Here is a 21469-nt window from a genome sequence, read left to right as displayed (position 1 = left end):
CATCTTTTTAATTCTGTTAGGTCTATACCTAGAAATGGAATTGCTGACTCTTACTCATTTTCTTTTTTTAAGAATGCATAATTTACTGTTAACTTAATGTCTGTTTCCTCCCTTACAGTCTCACTTGATCTCTCCAATCAGGCTCTAGTTACTTTTCTTATCATCCTTCTTTCTCTACCAGAGGAAATTGTATTTATCTTTCAAAGCATGGCTCAAATATATCTCCTTTGTGAGATAATTTCCAGTCATAGCCATCACATAATTATTTTTGTACAGATCTTTAGCATTTGACTTATATTGCTGTTGTATTAAAATTTGTGATATTTATGCAATGTGATTATGCATATGTCTCACTAGAGTTTGAATTCTTGAGTACAGAAATTGCCAGAAATCTTTGTTTCTTTGGCAAAATGCCTGACACACAGCAGTTAGTTGGATTAATTTTTGGGGTCTTCTTGCTCAGTTTCTCCATGATATAAATCCATCTTACACTCTACTGATTTTTCCTATATTTCTCACACTGGCATTCAAGACTTTCTGGTTTCCACGTCATCAGCCAAAGTACTCGTTTTTTCTCAAGATTTTCTTGCTTTCCAGCTTTCTCGTTTCTTCCTGTTTTTCCCCCTGTGCAGAATGTTCCTTTTTATCCTGTCTTAACTTTTCGATAGCCTTACTTCAAGCCATTTGTGAATCAAGTCATCAGATATGTATTCTTAAGTGACATTTAAGAATGTTCATCTATATTCCTAGGGTTAACCTAAGCTTTAGAATCTATATTAAGCATTTATGTTGTTTTCTTAGGTTTAAACCAAAGAACAAAATGTATATTTAGGCAGACTCTAGTTTTCAAAGCCTATTTTACAGATTACTGGTATAGATGAAAGACCACCAGCACCCGTATGTGTAACTGCCTACCCTAGTTACCCACAACAATTCTTCCCTCTTTTCTGTTCCCCCATACTGCTTTTCTTTTTTTTTTTTTTTTTTTACTCCTGTTAAGATGCTCTTCTTTTCCCGTAGTAGGTGTATACCCAGCTTTTCTAGTAATCCTTTGCTGAGGATGGGCCTGTGGATGAATTCTTTATGGAAGGTACTCATCTGAATGACTGTATGTTTGCCAGACAGGCACCTAGGTAACTCAGTACCTTTCAGTGCCAAATGTTTCCTGGGCATTTAAATTGGATTTCTACTTTTCTGGAGGACACATATTTACTTATGACCGTTTAAAGATACACTCCATTTTTCATTGATAGAAACAATATTAACTAGGTATAAATAGATGACAGTGTGATAATAAAGCCAATCTATTCTTAAAAAGAGAGTGGTAGTTTCATGTAAATCTGTGTCAGAAGTATCAAAATGAACTTATCCTGGGTTGATAGCTCCTATTTACTTTTGATAGCCCAACTTTAGAAGAATGATAGTAATAAGGCATTAGAATCAAATTACTTTCCAAGAGGCCAAAGGCAGCTTAAAAAAGTTTTAAAGATGGAAGAGATACTGAGTGTTGTATAAAAAATAGGTAGAGAACTATATTATGGTAAAAGAATGTAGAAAGTGTATAGGCTTTGGATTCAGATAGACCAGGGTTTTCTGTTTCAGTTTTGACGGTGAGCCTCAGAGTTTTTCTACTATAAAAAATGAAGATGATAATACAAAAATTATTAATTAGGCATGAATGAGAACCTGCGAAATGCACTTAGCACAGTACCTGCACAATAGTAGCGAGATAAAGATATTCTTTCCATGAATGTTTTTTAATCAAATTGTTTCTATTCTTTTACTTTTCTCTGTCCTCAGGAATTTCCCTCTTGCTCCTTCTTAGTTAGTCCAAATCTGTCAAAGTCCACCTGAAATCTCATCTTTATTGAAGCTTCTCCTTTGTGACCTTTGTGATCTGATTTTCCTTATCTTTAAAATGCAAGAATTGAATTGAATACCTAGACCCTTTCTACACTTGATTATAATTCTCAGAATCAGACTCAGACTCAGACATTAATACTGCTGTTTGAACTCCTGGCACTTACTTATACCACACAATTGAGTACACTGATCTTGTATTTGTTGATACTATGTTTTCATATGAATATGGATATATTGAGAACAGTCTCTGAAAATCAGACAAACGCTATTCTTCATCATTCATACTATAGTGGCATTTGAATAGATAGGGGAATATACTTTTGTTTTGTTGGGCTAGTATTTTTAATGAAAAATTGGATGATGGTTGGAGCCCAGATTGGATTACCTGATTTCACCGTGATTTAAAAGAGACTTTAGAGCTTACTTAGTAAGTGAGTAGGGTAGTATAGAGTTAAATAGCAAGCCTTGCGGCTGAAGAACAAGAATCTTAGATCATGGGACTAACAATAATATTGTCTTCTTAATTTAATAAGTTTGCCAAAGAATATTCAAATGAACAAGTGTAACTTACGATTCTATAGCAGATAAAAGAATATTTGATTGAAAAGACCTAATTTTAAGAACTAGGCATATTTTTAGTGGTGCAATGATTTTGAGACTTAGTAGAGTAGAACTCATACCTTATAGAAAATATTTTGTTTCACGTTTCCTGTTATGTTTTCTTTAATAGCTCTTTGTTTCATTGTGACCAATTTTAGCACTATGAAATATATTAATCAGTTTTAGCAAGTTACTGTTTATTTTTTATTTAAAAAAATTTTTTATAAAGTTTATTGGAGTAACGTTAGTTAATACAATTATATAATTTTCAGGTGTACATTATAATTTGACATCTGTATATTCTGTTGTGTGTTTACCACCAAGCAAGTTCCTGTTTAAAACTGAGTATTTAAAATTAACTTTTTCCTCTAACGTGTTCATTTTTGAGCTCTCTGTTCTTTTACATAAATATTTGATATATAAATATTATAAATATTTGCTTTCCGTTTAATGAAATTTAGTGTTATGGTTATTTTAGTGTCATCTGAGGCCATTAAAAATTCTCTCAAAATAATCTGGAATATTATTAAATTGTTAAAATCTATAGGTTTTTTTGTCTAAGTAGAAATAAAAATTTAGAGTATTAAGCCTTTATTAATGATAGCAGGTGATTGTTGGGTAATTATTAAGCCAATTATAACTTAAAATTCATATTGTTATATATCATAACATGTTAAGAAAATTTGAGTGCACCGATGTGTTTATTTGAATACATAATAATGTATTAACAAATTATAACATAGTAAGTTGTTATAAATTAGTTGTGTTTTATTAAGAGGTCACTCTGTTGTATTTTATTCTTATAAGGGAGGGGGAAAACGCAATTCAGAGCGATAATCAAAGCCAAGGTAGAGCAAGTTGTTAAACACTTTAGACTTAGACTTTTTCCCCCCATCTAGTGTGATACTTTAAAGGCAGCTGCTGCAGATAAACTCTAGAGCCCCAGATGGTGGTTGCCTAATCCTCATGAGAATTCATGTCCTGGAAGCAGCTCTTATCTCTCCAGACCTGACATTGTCTGTGAGCTTTCACTAAGGAGGGAATAATATAAACATGCTATGCATGAGTTTCACTTCTTGAATATGTCAAAGACACAGGAAGTTATAGTAAAGTATAGCAATAACAGTGTTCGTTCATATTATTGAAAGTGTTGTTATTTAAAGCACTTGATACTAACTTGTGATGTGTGATGGGAGTGTGGCTTGAGAGGAAAAACACAATGAACATTTTCATAAAACAAAATGCCACTTCTCCCAATATCATAAATTTAGAGATGTAGAGTTGTCATTAAGTGTGCAGTACCCAAAAGAATTCACTGGTATGTGATTTGCTCTAACAATTTAAAACAATTTATCCTATAAATGAATGTTCTGTCTTTTGTTTTCCACCCAGTTTTCCTTTCTATTTGGAAAGTGAAAATGACTGTTGCACTATTCTGAATTTACTGTTTTGTTCAGAAAAAATTCCAGGAATCCGATCTGTGAGATCTGGGTCTGTGACAACTAGAAATGGTTATCTCTTTAGCATAGCAACCAAATGTTCTGAAGTGGGTTTGAAAAGATTTGATCTATTCCATGCAAGTGTCACATTGAATATATGAACAGTGATGTTGACACTGTCATTGTGAGTAATTGTTGAATCACCCATCATTTGAGGATATGACTCTGTAGGCAATGTGGGGGCCTTTTCTCTCTGAAAATTATAAAATTTATAATCAAATGAAAAATTATAATGTCCCTCACAATATAACTGTAGCCTGTCTTTTAAGTTTTATATCTCTTTCCTCTAAATACTCTGTTCTCTAGCCACTCTGGACCTCTCAGAAGGTCCAGAATACTTAGACTAGTCCCAGAATCTGTTGCGCCCTTTTATGTTACAGTTTCTCATTTAATTTCATTTTCCTGAACAGCCTTTTCTTAAAGGAGCTTCTAGTCATCCTATGAGACTTAGCTTAAAAATCACTTCTTCAGTAAATCTTCTGCAGTTCAGATCATTTCATTTTCTTTTCTCTTATAGTGTTATATAGCAAGAGTAATCTTCCTAAAATACCAGTTTGATTGTTTCAAAACAGTGCATTTCATATCAAAACCAGTGTATCAGCCTAGTAGTCTTCCTTTTTCTGGTCCATCTTAACCAGTCTCATCTTCTCTTTCTTCTTGGCTACTTCCCTGTCCTGAAATGACTTACAGTTATTTCTTCCCCTGAGCCTACTTTATGCTTCTTTGCAGTGGAATGCCCCTCCCCCCATATTTGTCTGTTTTAGTCTTTCTCATGTTTTAAGATCTTGCCAAGTATTGGCATTCTCCATGAGGCCCCCACATTCCAAGTTAGAAATCACAGCACTGTTGAACACATATTATGTGTACAACATTATGCTAGATTCGATTGAATACAGAAACTACTAAGAAAAGAAAAATCCTGATCCTTAAAGAGTTTATAGTTTAAAAGAGATGACTATTATACAAGGTAGAAAGTGTTTGGTGCCATAAAAGAGAAAGCATTCAGTTTATAGGAGACATTACTTTCAACTAGAATACTCATGAAAGACATATTTTAAGTAACTTGTGTTAATTGCCACCTCTGTTCAGTTGGGAGTTCTTGATGATAGAGCCAGCTCACTCAAAGTTTGCATATTCTGCAGTGTCTATCTAGCACAATATCTCAGGGAGGAGTGAGAGAAAAAAATAAATTTGAAAGATTAATGAGAAAGAATTGAGTAAAATCCGAGCTTCGGTTATTAGATAGGACTGGTGACAGGATTAAGGAAGAGGCATCAATAAAGTTTTTACACTGAATTAATTGATGATCAGCCCTTGGAGTGTTTGTCATATTTTCCTTGCTTTATGAAATTCTTTTGCCTATCATGTGCTAGTGTAGTCTGAAATGTCCTGCTTATCACCTGTATATGTTAGTGGTCTACCCACTGAGCTCATTTTCTATTGCTTCCTGTTGCTGTCACATTTGCCTCACTCACCCCTCCCCACCTGCATTCTCTTTTTGGGATTCTGTTTCCTGTAGTACATTAAAAGGCCAATGAAAACATGCCCCAGATGGTGCTGTTCTTTATCATGATCTCTCCCCACTTTGTGTTCCTATTTAAAAGAGCAAACAAAAAGCAAAACAAAAAGACACATGCTGCTGGTTTGTAACCCAGCTGGCTCTGATTTCTCTTATTCTTGTCTTTGCTGTTCTCCCTCATTCTTGGTTTCTACTCTGTTTCTTTTTCTTACTCTGCTCCCATTTCAGCTTTCCCGTTTGTATGCACCACCATTGTAAAATCCTTTATACTCTCTCTCTGACTGGATCGTGCATTCTCTTATTCTTGCTTCCCATTCGGAATCCCCTCTTTTTGTCTGTTTTCTCTGTTTCTAGTTTCATGTCTGCCCATCATCTTTTCTCGCTATTTTTTTTCTCTATTTCAACTTCTGCTTTTATTATCCTCAACTCTCCTTTTTCCATTCTTCACTATATATTGTTTTTAAAAAGTAAACAAATAGAAAACCCCAAACAAACCTAAAAACAAAACATATAACTCCCTAGCTGTATCTAGGCCTCATTTTATACTTCATTTCCATATTCCCTATTGTTTTAATTAGAGCCGACTCCATGCTTTCCCTTTCATTTATTACTTTTTGTTCTGTTTCCCATATTTCTTCCCCATAATAAATCTTAAAAAGCAGTAATCCCAGCTGTGCTCCATTTCCATTCCCACTCCATGCACTTCCTCTTTCCATTATTCTTCCAACGATTGTGTGCGTGTGTGTGAAAGCCTTGAGGAAGGTATGGCTAATGTGCAGTTATACAATACTGAGTCCTGCAATGACGGCTGTTTTACTTCTTAGAAGCCTTATCATTGAGGCTAGAAGCAGGAGCTAAATCAAAAAGAGAATAAAGAGTCAAATAAAGTGGAGGGTGTTTATAGCGGTTTTTGTTAATTATGCTGTGTAAAAAATGCACTGGAAGTGTAATTGAGGAACAAGAAGGTAGGATAAGTAGACCAAAAGTGGACCATTGGGAGGCTCTCTGCTCAAAAAATATATATATGTCTATAATATAATATGTATATATATATTTATTTCTTCCCTCCCCCCTGACTGTACCTACCACTAAGTTCTATTAATTAGAAATGCATGTGGTTTAACTGGTCTTTAAAAAATGCAAATGTCTTATGATATTAAGTCTTATTTAGACCTTGTGTGAATTTCTCTTAAGCAGGTTGTGAATAGAAATGTTCGTTTTATTGAGTGTACAGTAAGGCCAGTGAAAGGAGGACAAACTCTAATAGAATGGGCTGTGGGGGATAAGAGTATCACTGCATTCTGTTGTAACTTTTGGAATTCATTGCATTTTTTAACTGAAGGAGGTATTACTGAAGCTCTAGCTTAATTTATTTTATGTGTGAAAAAAAACGGTCCAGAGAGGTTGACTTGTTCAGGTCTTCTAGCTTCTTAGTGATGGTAAAGGGACAATTCTATCCATTGTTCTCATTATAGCATCATGTTTTCGTGTTACAGTAGATTCCTTGTCATTCCTTGACTTGAAGTGGGAGAAACAGGATCAAAGAAAAAAAGGGACAAAAGGTAATATGTCTGTTTGCCCTACCAGGTCCTCCTTCCTTTCTACTTTTGTTATCAACGTATTATTATAATCTGCATTTCTATATTTGGAGAACAGATGCCACTTGAATAACTAAGAATCTGTTGTATTGCCAATAGAAGAAAACAAAAGCATTAGATATTTATTAAAGAGAAAAGCTAATTAAAAGTATATTTAAAAATCTCTGCTGTTTTATTTATGTTCATCAAAAATACAACTTCTAAGATGATCACTTTTTGTCTAGAAATTTTGAATGAGTGGGAAAGAAGCCAAAACTGACTGGAGAGTCAAGTGGTCCAACATTACTTGAAAAAAGTTGAATGTGTTTAAATCAGCAGGTTCCAGTGACATGCATCCTAAGGCACTTAAAAATTTGTCAGATATCATTGCAGAGGCACTAGCAAATTACCATGCACAGGATGTGAAAAGGGCATAGTAATGGTAGTCCTTCTAAGCCACCACTTTTGTTAATCTAGTGCTCTTCACCACCTCCCTCTAAAGCTGTAGAAACAAAGAAGCTATACAAAACTCACATTATTTGCATTGCATTGGCCCTTGAAAACACCATTTGCCTAGCAATACCCCATTTTCATTTGTCATTTTCCCAACTTATGCATTCTAAATATAAATCCAGTATGGGTTTTAAGAGCTTGTATAACATCTGTGGAAAATAGTAAAAATAATACTTCCATTCACAAGTGTTTCTAGAGCTCTACTTTTTGGAGTACTTTTAACACACTGTCTCGTTTCATCCTCCAACCTACCCAGAATGTTTCTGCTGTACTGTGTAAAGATACAGATTTGTATTCATTAGATTCAGTTTGTTACTATTAATCCAGACTTTCTTGTTTGTTTATATGTTATATATTCTTCCTGCTTCCACAAAAGGATTTGAGATAGATTGAGATAGGATGCATATACACTAGCACAGTTAAAAGTCATAGAATAAAAAATCAGATAATTTTCCTTCTTCTAGAAACCAGAAGTGAAATGAGTAGTGCACTTAAACATTAAATTTAGCTCCCCGCTTTGGCAGGCAAAGCAAAGGGAAATATAATGTGTTTTAGTTTTTGTTTAAAGAGATGCAAATTACTTTTTACCTAATTTCATGGTTATTTATGTACACTATTATGTCTATATACTCCTTTAGAGTAGGGACCGTATGGATCCCTGTTTCTACTCATAACAATGTTTAGCGTGAGTGAACAAGTGGTTGAATTTGATTTCTTTTGAAGAAAGTACTTATTTTGGCACTGAAATCTAAGAGAAAATTTGTTACTTGAATTCTTATGAAAGAAACACTGACTAATATAAATTATAGACAGCTATTCTAACCAAGGTTTTATAAAGGATGCAAAACTTATTCATATAGACCTTAATGAAACTACCTCCTCACCCTTACATACATATGCGTGCGTGCACACACACACACACAGGAGATAACTGGGAAGGGCAGGGTGGTCTCTCGAACACATCACCAGCTTCAGTCAGATGGACTGAGGTCTAGTCCCAGATCTACTGCTTTGGGCTCTGTGGCTTTGGACAAACTGTGTAATGTTGCTTGAGTTTCCGTTTTCTCAGTTATAAAATACAGCTATTAATACTGTTCTCAAAGGGATTGGGGTTGATTAAATGAAGTAATCCAGGTAGCTACTTAACAGTTTATGGGTTTGTGCAGCCATATACTTCTATTTTCATCCTTCTCTTCAGTCCTTTGCTGTAGTGGTCATCTGTAACGCGTGTGTTTTCACTGCAAAGCCCACAATAAAATGTTACAATTTTTGCTTTAAATAGTCATACATTTTTTTAAGAATTTAGGAAGAAAAATATATATATTTCTAATTCACATTCTCTCTCTCTCTCTCTCTCTCTCTCTCTCTCTCTCTCTGTCTCTCTCCTTTCTTTTATCTAGTGTTTTTCATTGCTTCCTGAAAATCTCAAGTATCCACTTGGTATCTCTTCAGCCTGAAGAACTTTTTTATCGTTCTTGAAGCACAGATCTGCTGGTGATGAATTCTTAGTTTTCATTTATCTGAAAAGGTCTTTATCTTGCCTTCGTCCATTTTTTTCTGGATATGTTTATCGAGGTACAATTTACATACTGTAACATTCATTCTTTTAGGTAGACAGTTTGATGAGTTTTGATATGTGTTTAGTTTTATAGCCATTACTACAGTCAAGATGAAAATTTCTATCACCCTAAAACATCCTCATTCCCCTTTATAGTCAGTCTTCTCTCAGTACCCTCATCCCTTGGCATCCACTAATCTGATTTTTGTCCTAATAGTTTGGCTTTTCACTGAATCTCATGCAGAGAATTAGACAGTATATAAGCCTTCTGTGTCTGATTTGTTTTACTTAGCACAGTGTTTTGGAGATTCAACCATATTGTTGGATGTTATTGCTGAGTAGTATTCCATGGATTGATTGCACCATAGTTTCTTTATCCATTTACTAGTTGATGGACATTTGGGTTGTTTACAGTTCTTGGCTGTTATACATAAAGCTGCTTTAAATATTTGTGTACCTGTCTTTAAGTGAAGTATGTTTTTATTTCTCTTGGGTAAATACCTAGGTGTGTATTTGCTTGCTCACATGGTAAGTATATCTAACTTTATTAAAAAAATTACCATGCTATTTTCTAAACTGGTTCTACCACTGAACATTCCCGGAGCAAGGTAATGAGGGTTACATGTGTTCTACAGCCTTGTTAGCACTTGGTATTGTCATATTTTTAAGTCTTAACCATAGTATTAGGTGTGTAGAAATATCTCATTTTAATTTTAATTTGGATTTTGCCAATGGCTTGATGTTAAACTTTTTCTTAATGCACATATTTGACATGTATATATAATATTTAGTGACTTATCTATTCAGCTCTCATCCATTTTCAAATTGGGTTGTTTCTTATTAAAATGTAAATATTCTTTATAGATCTTGATAAAAAGACTTTACCATATTGTTTTGCAGTTATTTTCTTCTATGGTTTGTCATTTCATTTTCTTAACAGTATCTTTCGAAGGACAAAAGTTGTAAATTTTGATAACTTCTCGTTTTTTCCTTTATGACATAGGCTTTTTGTGTCTCATTTAAAAAAAATAATATTGACCTAATATCATAAAGGTTTTCTTCTAGAGGTTTTATAGTATTTATACATTTGGATTTATGATTAATTTTTAGTTAATTTTTGTATATACTTAGAGTTAAAGTTGAGGTTGATTTTTTACATGTCTTCGACCATTTGTTCCAGGACCATTGTTTGAAAAGACAAGTCATTCTCCGTTGAATTACCTTGGCACCTTTGTCGAAATCCATTGGCTGTATAAATTGGGGTCTGTTTTATGCTTTCTGCTGTGTGAAATTTCTACATGTCTGTCCATAACCCAGTTTCATACTAAGTCTGGAAATTATGTAGGATAATTCTTTTAATTTTGTTCTTTTTCATACTGTTTTGCTTTATCTTTCCATTTCCATTTAATATTTTATAATTAGCTTTTTAAAAATTCTGCTGGGACTTTGACTTGGTTTTTGTTGAGCCTCTACATTAATTTGGAGAAAAATTAATATCTTAGTGATAATCTTCTGATTCATTGCCATGGTCTGTCTCTCCATGTATTTAGGTTTTTAATTTTTCTCATCTTTTTTTTTTTTTTTTTTGAGTCTACTTGTTCTGAACACTTATTGGTAAATTTATCTTTGTTTTTTGACAATATTGTTAAGCGGTACTTTTTAATCTAATTTACAATTTTTGGCTTATAGTATGTAGACTTAAAATGAAATTTTTTTAAATTGCCTTTTATCCCTCAACTTTACTAAACTCATTTGTTCTAGTATGTTTTTTGCAGTTTCTTTAGGATTTTCTACATAAACTATCATACCATATGCAAATAAAGACAGTTTTACTTCTTCTTTAATCTGTTAATTATTTTCTCTTTTTTCTTTATTGTACTGGTCAGGACCTGCAGAGTATATCAGATGGAAGTGGTGAGAGCATACATTCTTGTCTTCTTTCTGATCTCAGAGTAAAAAGATTCTCTTTTACTAATATTTATGGGATTAGCTGTAGAGATTCATAGATGTCTTTTATCAGGTTGAAATAGTTCCTTTCTATTCTTAGTTTATTGAGGAATTTTATTAGGAGTGGCCACTGGATGTTTTACATGCTTTTTCTGTGTATGGTGAGATGATCACATTTTTTTTTTTTAAGAGTTCATAAACATCATTTAGATCATGGTTAAAATACATTGATTAAACCACCCTTGAATTCCTGTGAGATAACTTCACTTGTTCATGATATATTATTTACTGTATATATTTCTGGAATTAATTTACAGCAAGTCCTCCAATTACATTTTGTCAGCATTGTTTTGGTATAACATTGATGAGATGTGAGAACTTAACTCTTGTTTATTATGTCAATTAGCCTATGGTTAAATTGGTTTCATTATAGTTTGTTTTTCTATAGGTCCAAGAAACTATCGAGAATGTTAAGTGAGAATTTGCTGTAAATTTTAAAAAGATTTTTTGCCTTTGTGTTCATTAGGGATATTGGCAGTAACATTCTTTTCATCTTGTGTTTGTCTGGTTTTGATTTGATAAGTAAATTTAAAAATCACATTCAGTGATTTAAAAAAAGTTCAGATATTGTATCAGTTCTAAAATTTCCATTTCTTTTTTATGGTTTCTGTTTTTCTGCTGTGATTTCCTATGTTTAATTATTTTGAGCATTGTTTTAAATTAATGAACTTTATTTAAAAAATAGTTTTAGGTTCACAGTAAAATTGAACAGAAATTATAGAGAATTCCCATATACTCCCTGTCCCTTCACCCCAACACACATGCACAACCTCCCCTACTATCAACATCTGGTACCACATTGATAGTAGGGGAGGTTGTATGTGTGGGCAGGGCGGGGCAGGGGTACATTTGTTACCATCGTTGAACCTACATTGATACATTATCACCAGCTAATCAATTATTTCTTTCATGGGTTGTGCTTTTAGTGTTATATCTAAAAATTTATCACCATACACAAGGTCATCTATGTTTTTTCTTATTTTATCTTCTAGGAGTTTTATAGTTTTGCATTTTATATGTAGGTCTATGATCTGTTTTGAGTTAATTTTTGTAAAGTGTTAGGTGTTTGTCTAGATTCATTTTTGCGTGTGGATGGCCAGTTTTTTCAGCACTATTTGTTCAAATGGCTCTCTTTGCTCCATTGTGTTGCCCTTGCCTTTTTGTCCCATTCTGTGTATTTTATGCTTTTTGCAGTTGTCCCACAGGTTTTAGATATTTTGTTCTTCTTTTTTTCAGTCTTTTCAGTCTTTATTTCTGTTACCTTTTCAGTTTTACAAGTTTCTAGTGAGATATCCTGAAGCTCAGAGATTCTTTCCTCAGCAGGTCCAGTCTGTTAATGACCTCATCAAAGGTACTCTTCATTTCTGTTATTATATTTTTTATCTTTAGCATTTCTTTTCGATTCTTTTTAGAATTTTTATCTCTTAGCTTATATTATACATCTGTTTTCACTTGGTGTCTACTTTTTCCATTAAAGCCCTTTGCTTATTAATCATAGTTTTAAAAAAATTTCTAGTTTGATATTTCCAATATTCCTTCCATATCTGACTCTGGTTTTGATGCTTGTATAGTCTTTTCAAACTGTGTTTTTACCTATTAAAATACATTATAATTTTTTGTTGAAAGGTAGACATGATGTACTTGGTAAAAGGAATTGCAGTAAATAGGCCTTTAGTAATGTAATGGTAAGGTGTAGAGGCTGGGGAAGAGTTCTGTATGGAGTCGTTGAATCGGATCTCAGTCTTTTGGTGATCCTCAGTGCCTGGACTGTGAACTTCACCAGTGCTTTTTAGGTTTTGTTTTGTTTTCCCTCTTGGTGAGACAGGATGTCTAGAGGAGTCTAGAATTGGGTATTTCTTCTTCCCCATGTGAAAGACTACAGGGAACTAGAGTTGAGTATTTCTCTCCCCTGAGATAAGTTAGGCTCTGATAAATACTCCAACAGGTTACACTCTGGTAAAATAGTTTCTTCTAGAGGCAAACTTTATTAAGAACAGAATGCTCTGGCATATTTCAGAATAGTTTCTTTTTCTCCCCCCTCTTCTGGATATATAAACAGATTTTTCTCTGACATTCACTGTGAATTCCTGGTAAAACTCCTGGTAGGTAAAACTCCTGGTAGGTAAAACTCATGAGAGTAGGGGACCCCTTTGTAATTTGGTGTCCCTGAATTTTTTAAGTCTCAGACTTGTCTAAACTGAGCCTCTAAGCAATTCTTCAGTTTACATTTCCCTACCATGTCACTGGTCCTGCGAGGTTTCTGTGCCAGTTAAGTTGTGATTCTCTGTATTTGCCTATCTGTTTCAGCAATTTCTGGGTCAGCAGTTTGCCCTTCACTTTTTTGATGGATCTAAGAAGAGTTGTTGGTTTATTGGTTTGTTCAGCTATTTTTCTTGTTGTTAGGTTGGAGTGATAATTTTTAAGCTGCTTACATGCAGAACCAGAAACTGGAAGTGTGTAAGCATATTTTGGTTTACTTCGAATATAGTAGTAATAGCTACTTTAGAATTGAATCGTTACCTGCTTCTTCCAACATCTTAGTCATTTGGGTTCAGTCTCCATTCATTGCCCTTTCTCTTGAGTTTGGGTAACATTTCCTGTTTCTTCATGTGTCCGGTAATTTGGGGCTGTTTTGGTAGATGTACAATACACTGTAGAGTCTTTGGTTTGTTATGTCTCTCTGAAGAGTGTTTTCATTTTTCTCTCTTTTTAAAAAAATTCTCTCAGAGCGAACACTACTTTGACTGTATTTAAACTTCACACTTTAATTTTCTTACAGTTGACCCTGGGTGACATCTCCTTAGTCCTTTGTGCCTTAGCTGGGCTGTTTGGATTGTGTTCCGTGTATGCATAGTTCAGTGGTCAGCCATATATTTAGGTAGACTTTCTTTATAGAATTTTAGGGCTACACCTCTCTGAGTCCAGTGTTCAGATTTCCCTTCCTACTTTCCAGCTACTGTGGTAGCCCCACTCTCTGACTTCTGATTCTTTAACCAATAAGACTGTAACATTATCAAAACTTTAGCTATTCTCCTTCCTCTCATCCACACTGGCAGCACTGGTGATTGGGGGTAGTAGCTTCAGGTGAAGAGTTATGAAAAAGTAGAAACTAACCCTATGTTGTTCTCTTCTTACGTATTAACTTTCCTCCATTTTGTTTATTCTATAATACCCTCGTTTTAGTCAATCCATGATTCCATATTTAGGATTTCACCTGCTTCCTATATTTTATTTGTAACCTCCAAATCAGTACTCACTGAACATGTACAGAGCAGCAAAAATTTGAGTCTAACACATATGCTCTCAGCTGAGGTCAAACAAACAGATGATGATGCTCTGTCTCCTTGTTTCAGCTTTTATTTGGTGGTGACCAGAGATTGGAGATGTTGGGCGACAGTGCAGTGTAGTACAGGAAGTTCCAGCTCTGGGGCCCGTTGGACAGAATTTGAAACCCAGTTTTGGCACCTGTTAGTGAGGCAACTTCAGGCAAGTCACTTAACACCTCTGAAGCTTATTTTCTCTTTTTAAAATAAAATGGAATCTACCAGGATGAGTTGTTTTTAGGATTTAAGATTATAATCTATGTGAGGTATGTGTGTGTGCATTGCCGTTGTTGTTGTTGTTGTTGTTGTTGTTGTTTTGCTGCCTTATGGCATAAACAAGATTTCTTTTACCCTTTCCTGGCTCTCTGGTTTCTTGTGGCCAATTTCCAGTCCTTTCCTGCCAGCTCGATTTTGTCTTTCCTCTAGTGACCGGCCCTCATCTTCCTGGCTTTTTATTTGTCAGGAAGGGCGTTGTATGTGTGCACTTTATCCCTGAATGCTGAGAGAGTACTTGTCAAACTGACAGATGGGGTGACTACTGGTTGCCACTTGACATGGAGAACGACACCTAAAAGTCTGCTTTTGTAGCTGTGGGCCTTCAAGAGACTGTGTAAGAGGCTGTATTATCAAGTGGAAATAACCATATTGATAAACATTTAGTACTTGTGATATAAAATGTTCTTTCTATAAACTTATATTTCTCCCTCATACTGTCCATGGTGGTCTTTTATCATAGATCTTTTTCGTAAGATGAATAAGAGTATATAGAAAACATCAAGATTTTTGAAGACCGGTGTCTAATAATGAACTAGATATATTGTTTCATTCATTTATTCTGTACATCTCCCTTGTCTGTTTTGACACCTGCAATGGTTCCCTAATGTTTACTAAAATATAACTCTTGAAACCAACATTTAAGGCAATTCATAATTTACTTCCTAACCTGCCTTCCCCCCCCCCCCCCCCCCCCCCAGATCATTCTTGTATTCTCTATACTCTGGTCCATTGTTTTCCAAAGAGTTCTTTGCAGCCTCTAAAGGATGCCCTTGAACAGGTGGGGCTTAAATTGTCAGGATTCTGTCTCTTTCCCATCTTTGACCAGAGCCTTTAGGGTTTCATCTCTTTTGCACATTTGGCTTTCTTTAAAATAGGATTCTATAACTCAAAGAAGGTTTGAAAGCCACTCTGTTTATTAGTCTGTGTGTCTCATAGTCTCTGTCTTACTTTCACACATACACACACACACACACTCTCTCAAAGCCCATATGTACACTTTCTTTGGATTTCCTTTTTTTCTGTAGTTAACCTCTGCCTGGAATGCTAATGCTTGCAGGTGATCATTTATATAGTGGATTTTGGAACAGTGTGACGATTTTAAACATTTTAGTCCACAAGAACCTCCAGGGAACTGAGAATAAACTATCTACATGATCAAAATCCTAAGGATTAATATGTTTTGTTAATTTATGGCATTGTATGCATGATGAACAAAGAGATGCTTCTCCTAAATGTTAGAAATATTAAGAAACCCTGAGCCAAATTTTTTTCAACAAATGTATGTTTCTAAAATATTGATGAAGTTTAGTAAGAGATAAGAGAGTATGATTTTGGCACTCAAAAGGTTGCCTAACCTATATGATTTGTTGTTGTTTTAATAATGCACTTTGTATATAAAGCCAAGACAGATTACATTTTGCTTTTGAAAATTTTTTTTCTCGTTTTATTACTCTAAATTTCACAGAGCAGTTTGTTTTTTTAAAAAAAATCCAAATGCTGTTTTGCAATCCTAGTCCTTTCTCCTTAGCTCCTTGATGAAATGGTAGCTTAGAATTTCCTTCTCTTATTGGCATTATAATATAGTTTTTAAAAACAATATTTTCTTTCCATCTTAGTCAAAGAATACTGAATTCTTTAAAGCTGCTTTGATTCACACTAGAGGTATTTGCATTTACATAGCAGTTAAGAAGTATATTTTGTAATTAGAGTTTCATTTCCACATACTTTTAAAACTTCAGTTTTTGTGTCCTGGAAACATGTTAATGACTTGATATTAATTGTTTTGTGTTTAACATTTTTCACTTTAGAATATTAGTACTTGTTACCTAGCAGGCTGTAAAAGATAAATGTTGCTAGTGTAAAACATTCAAAATCATTTCTCTTAGAAAACCTGTAGCTAAGCAGTGGTTTTCAATTACGGGTACTTGATGACAGGAGTCATTTTTGGCAATATTTGGAGACGTTTTTGATTGTCATAACTGAGGGGAGACACTATTGGCATCCAGAAGGTAGAGGTCAGGCATAATGTTAATCATTCTAAACTGCACAAGGCAGCCCCCTACAACAAAGAATTGTCTAGCCCAAAATGTCAGTAGTACCAAGATTGAGAAACCCTGAGCTAAAGATAGGTATCAGTCTTCTACCTCACCTAAAAAACGTTTATTTTACTTATAAGAGAAATATTTTTATTTTTATCTTTCTGTACAGGCATACAGATTTAGTCAGCCATTGTCTTGATAATACCTTAAAAATGGGTAGTACATCTTACATTAGAAAGAACACATCTTTAAGAAAAATTGTTTTCTTCCTAAAAGAAAGGAATAATTGTGAAAGGGCTGTCTTTTCTTTCATTTTTTGTTTTTTCCTTTTTTTTTTTGTTGGTGGTGGTGGTGTTGAAGTTGGCTATCTGTATCATTGGAATGAAATGAAAATTAGAGAATCATAGTAGTTATTCCTGCCAACAATAGAACTCGAAGGCCTCGCGGTCAGTTAGAGCAGCTCAGTCTCACTTTAGGGGCCCCATCTAATGAATAGATCAGGTCACCTTATTGGAGGAATTACTTTCCTCTAAGGATTAATAAAGAAAATGTTAATAATTTCCATTCTCTCCTTATCGCCTCATACCTCAAACATAGTGTTAATAGTTTCTGTACTTTTGCACTAACACTATACTAGTGTTAACTGCTTCTATATTCTGTACCTTTCTCCATGCTCATAAAGAACATTTAAACACACACACACACACACGTGCGCACACACACACGCACACACACACAGTTTGAGTCATTGTTTTTACATCCTTCTCTGAGACATATTTTTTTCACTTTTTCTATATAACATTCTTTGATTAAATAATACAGAGCTTGACTTTTTTGTTTAATAACTGTGTGATGTTTTATAGAATATATAGAATAACTGTGTGATGTTTTATAGAATATATAGGGTGGATGTTTCAGAGTTTGTTGAACTCTTGGATATTCAGTTATTTTCAGGTTTTTTTTTTTTTACCACTTTTATAATCTGAGTGCAGAAAATATACTTTTGTGCAGAATTTGAAATGAAAATTTGAAATGAAATTGGTTTATTAATGTTTAGTGCAAACTTAATAATGAGGATAATCACAAATCATTTGACTTTGAATTTTTTTAGAATTTGTATTTGACCAATATTTAATTTCAAACTCTGTGATAACTTTAATTAAACCACAGAGGATCCTGCCTTTATGCCATTTTGAGATGAACGTCATTACTGCTCAGCCTGGCTTGACCAATACCTTTTCCTTATTTAAGGGAGGTAAGCAACCCTTACTTAACATAACAAAATACAACAAAAAATCTGTAGGTCCAGGGGCTATGGAAAGAAATGCTTAGAAATTATCTGGGTAAATATTAAGAAATACTAGTTAAAATTTCAGAAGCAAATTGTTCAAGGCAAAGAAAACTTTTTTGTTCATTACTTTATTGATAAAAGGATCATAATACTCTGTCAAATAAGCTGTCAAATTTATACTGTACTTTTTTTAATGTTTGAAATATCTTTACCTGATGACATCTCTAGATACTGAATAAATATTTTAGATCATTGATCTGCAAGGCATGATCGTATAGACATAGGCTAGATGCATGGATTTTAGTCCTAGCTGTGCCATTATTGACCAGTTGAACAAACATGCCAGGTTTTCACCTTCTGGGATCTCCTTTCCTTTTCTCTGTTGGAAACTTGATTGTTTCTAAAGTTTTTTAGTTCAAAATGTTCTGATTCATTTTCTTGCATATTCTTTTAAAGAAGTATATGATATAACCATATGTTTATTTAATAACACTCTGTCTTCAAACACAACGTTTCTCTGACTCAATGTCAAGTAAATCAGCAGCATTGAAAAGCCAAGTGAGAACTGGAAATGATAAACATGTTTACATAAAAAGTACTATTAAAGTTTTTAGGTCCTTAACCAATATTTGGTATGAGATTTGTTCAGTTAGTATTTGTGTGTGTATGTTAGAATTCATCAATCAAGAAAATTATAGACATTTTATAATCATTTATTCTCATTTTTGTTCCCCTCAAAGACATTTGAAACCCCCATTTGCATATCTAAGTGGCAAAGCTCTAAACTAAAATTATCCAGCAGGCTAACTAAAATCATACCAAAACACTCATTAACACATTTGAGTACACAAAGTTCAAAATATGAATTATCTAGTAGTGAGCAATGCTGCATTAAGTTAATCTTTATGTTGTCAGATTGTTCTTATGTTAAGAACTCATTTTCAAAGAACATGAAACATTCACTATTTCCCTTCCTATATATCCATTTGTTTTGGATATATAGGAAGGGAAATAGTGAATGTTTCATTATGTTGAATGAGCCGTGCATTTTGAAAGTTCTATTCATCAGAAATATTTTTATGATAGTTTAGCCTTTTTAACTGATTCATTATGCTGATCTTTTCTAAGTCTATTCAAATAATTTTTAATGTCTTAACTAAAAAAATATAATTTTTGAGCTGTATTTTTGATTCATATGGTGTTTTCCTGATCAATATACAAATGGAATTAGTTATCTGGTAACAATGCCTGTGTGTTCCCCTCCCACCTCAAGATTCTTTTTTTAACCTCTGGCATTAGATTCTTTTTTTAACCTCTGGCATTAGCTTTCAAGCCAACATTTATTTTCATAATTATGTCTGATAATTCTATACAGTAATTGCTGGAGGGATGTAGTTAGTGAAAACAAATTTAAGGTGGTGAAGATATTATTCTTCTCCAACATTAGCAATAATGAAGTTGAATTTCATGTCATATATTGTCTTGTAGTTATTTGGAGGTTTGGATCATCAAAGTCTTTGTGAAGCTAATACCACAACCTAGGCAGTTGAAGGAAGGGTTTATTTCTGATGTAATCTCAGAAAATAGGGTGCTGGAAAATAAAAACTTTATTTTGTAGATTAAAGCTCTTCTATGTTATATTAAATTTTAATAACATTGATATTCTGCTTACTTTATGAAACCTTTTATTACAAACATTTATGAATATGAACATCTCATTTGACTCCTGATGAACAGAGGGAGAAATCTAAATTAAAACTTTAAATACCACTATTTAATTACCCAAATGGCTTTGACTGTGTTAAAGAGTGCCTGGGATTATTCTGTTTTTCAATTTGTTTTAATGCTTCCTTGGTAAAAGCTGATGGATTCCCAGGCCCATTGCTGTCACTGATGAACTATATAAAGATAAATGACATTATGGTAAATTCCACTTAATGACACATTTTTAATTTTCAGAACACAGACATTTTCAGGCTAGTGAATGAAGGCTAATTACCTCAAGATCAGAACAAAATAACTCCTCATTTCGAAAGATAATAGAAAAGAAATGTTGCAGATTAATGATGCTATTTATCTTTAAAGGAAAAAAATTTTATCTTTATCCAGATAGCATAGCTCCCTGAGGAGCATGGTTATAAAATGAATCTGAAGTCGCAACTTAATAGGTTATTAAAATTGTTTGAGTGCAGGCTCTCCTGCTTTAGTCTTTCCATAAATTTAAATTGAAGGTCTGCTGTATTCAAAAAGGAGCAGCTTGTTTATGAGACCAGAGGGAGCAACATACGTTACTGACAAAAGATGCACTTAACCTCATTCTAATATCTTGCTTTTTTATTTCTCTGAATAAAACTCAACTATTTGAGAAAGTATTTTGAAATTTGTTACCTCTCTTAATTAATACCTAAGTGGAGGGACCACACTTGGACTTCTTTAAGATTAAAATAAAAATTAAAGCTATAAACACACAAAGGCCTTTACTAAATACATATAAATCAATTTGTAATCTGATTTCATTGCACATTGTTTGTATGTATACACGTATATTTTTTAACATTTTAATTTTATTATCTCAGTGACGAGAAAATATCTTGGCCTGTGAGTGTGTATGATTTTGTGGTCACAGTTGGAATTTATGTAGGAATTGTTCAATAAATCATTATTCACAGTTAAAGGATTAGCAATAATCCTTTTGCTACACTCCCACACAAGTAACAAAGTAGTGACTCAGAGAATATTATTTGATCATAGAGGCTTTAAACTGTTCTTGACATCCTAAATGCCTGTCTTTTGCTCTAAGTAATATAAGTATTTCTTTACTAACAAGAGCATATAGCATTTTCTGTAATTTTCATTCTTGCCTCTTAGATAATATATGGTTTGCCTTATAGAGTGATTATATTTCTGAGCCACAGAAAAATGTCTGTGACCATGAAAGGAAATGTGTGTTTCTTGCACCTGAAAGAAATTTCAACATATTATTGTGAGATATTATTTTACCCCTTTCCAATTTTAACTACTGTAAATAGTTAGAAGATATGTTTATCTCATAAGGATAACAGTGTACTAATTACCCACAACATTATTTTAATATAAAATTTTCTGTTAAGACTTATTTCTTTAGAGAAATCAAGAAAGGAATTCTTGTAATTATAATGAGAGCATACATTTGATTTTATGTTAACTGTTTAACATAAAAGCCTCCTTTTTATTTTTAAAGTTCTTATTTAAGTATTTTTGACTCTGTAAGTTGGGATAATTTCTAACAAAATAATTTTAAATTATTGAATCTGAAATCTATTAGTCATATTGACTAAAAACTGAGGGAAAGTACTAAAAATGTACTTTCTGTCAAGTCCTCTGTCACTGTTGTTAGTATTAGTACTTAATTATTACTAGTTATT

General features: G+C 33.5%; 1 protein-coding gene across 4 annotated transcripts in view; it reads left to right on the top strand.

Moving 5' to 3' along the window:
- The window catches only part of ZCCHC7 (zinc finger CCHC-type containing 7), a 193817-nt gene that overhangs the window by 57567 nt on the left and 114781 nt on the right, over nt 1-21469 (top strand). For 3 of the 4 annotated variants that reach the window (XM_039856578.1, XM_039856588.1, XM_039856596.1), the window contains exon 3: nt 6978-7043. The exons of the other annotated variant lie outside the window; for it this stretch is intronic. In XM_039856578.1, coding sequence (XP_039712512.1) covers nt 6978-7043 — 66 coding nt within the window. The remainder of the gene's footprint in view (nt 1-6977; nt 7044-21469) is intronic. 4 annotated transcript variants of the gene reach the window in all.

This window comes from Pteropus medius, unplaced genomic scaffold (genome assembly GCF_902729225.1).
Source record: "Pteropus medius unplaced genomic scaffold, Ma_sr-lr_union100, whole genome shotgun sequence".
Classification (NCBI taxonomy): domain Eukaryota; kingdom Metazoa; phylum Chordata; class Mammalia; order Chiroptera; family Pteropodidae; genus Pteropus; species Pteropus medius.
Note: the sequence above shows the minus strand (reverse complement) of the source record. Positions and strands in the feature narration are given on the sequence as shown.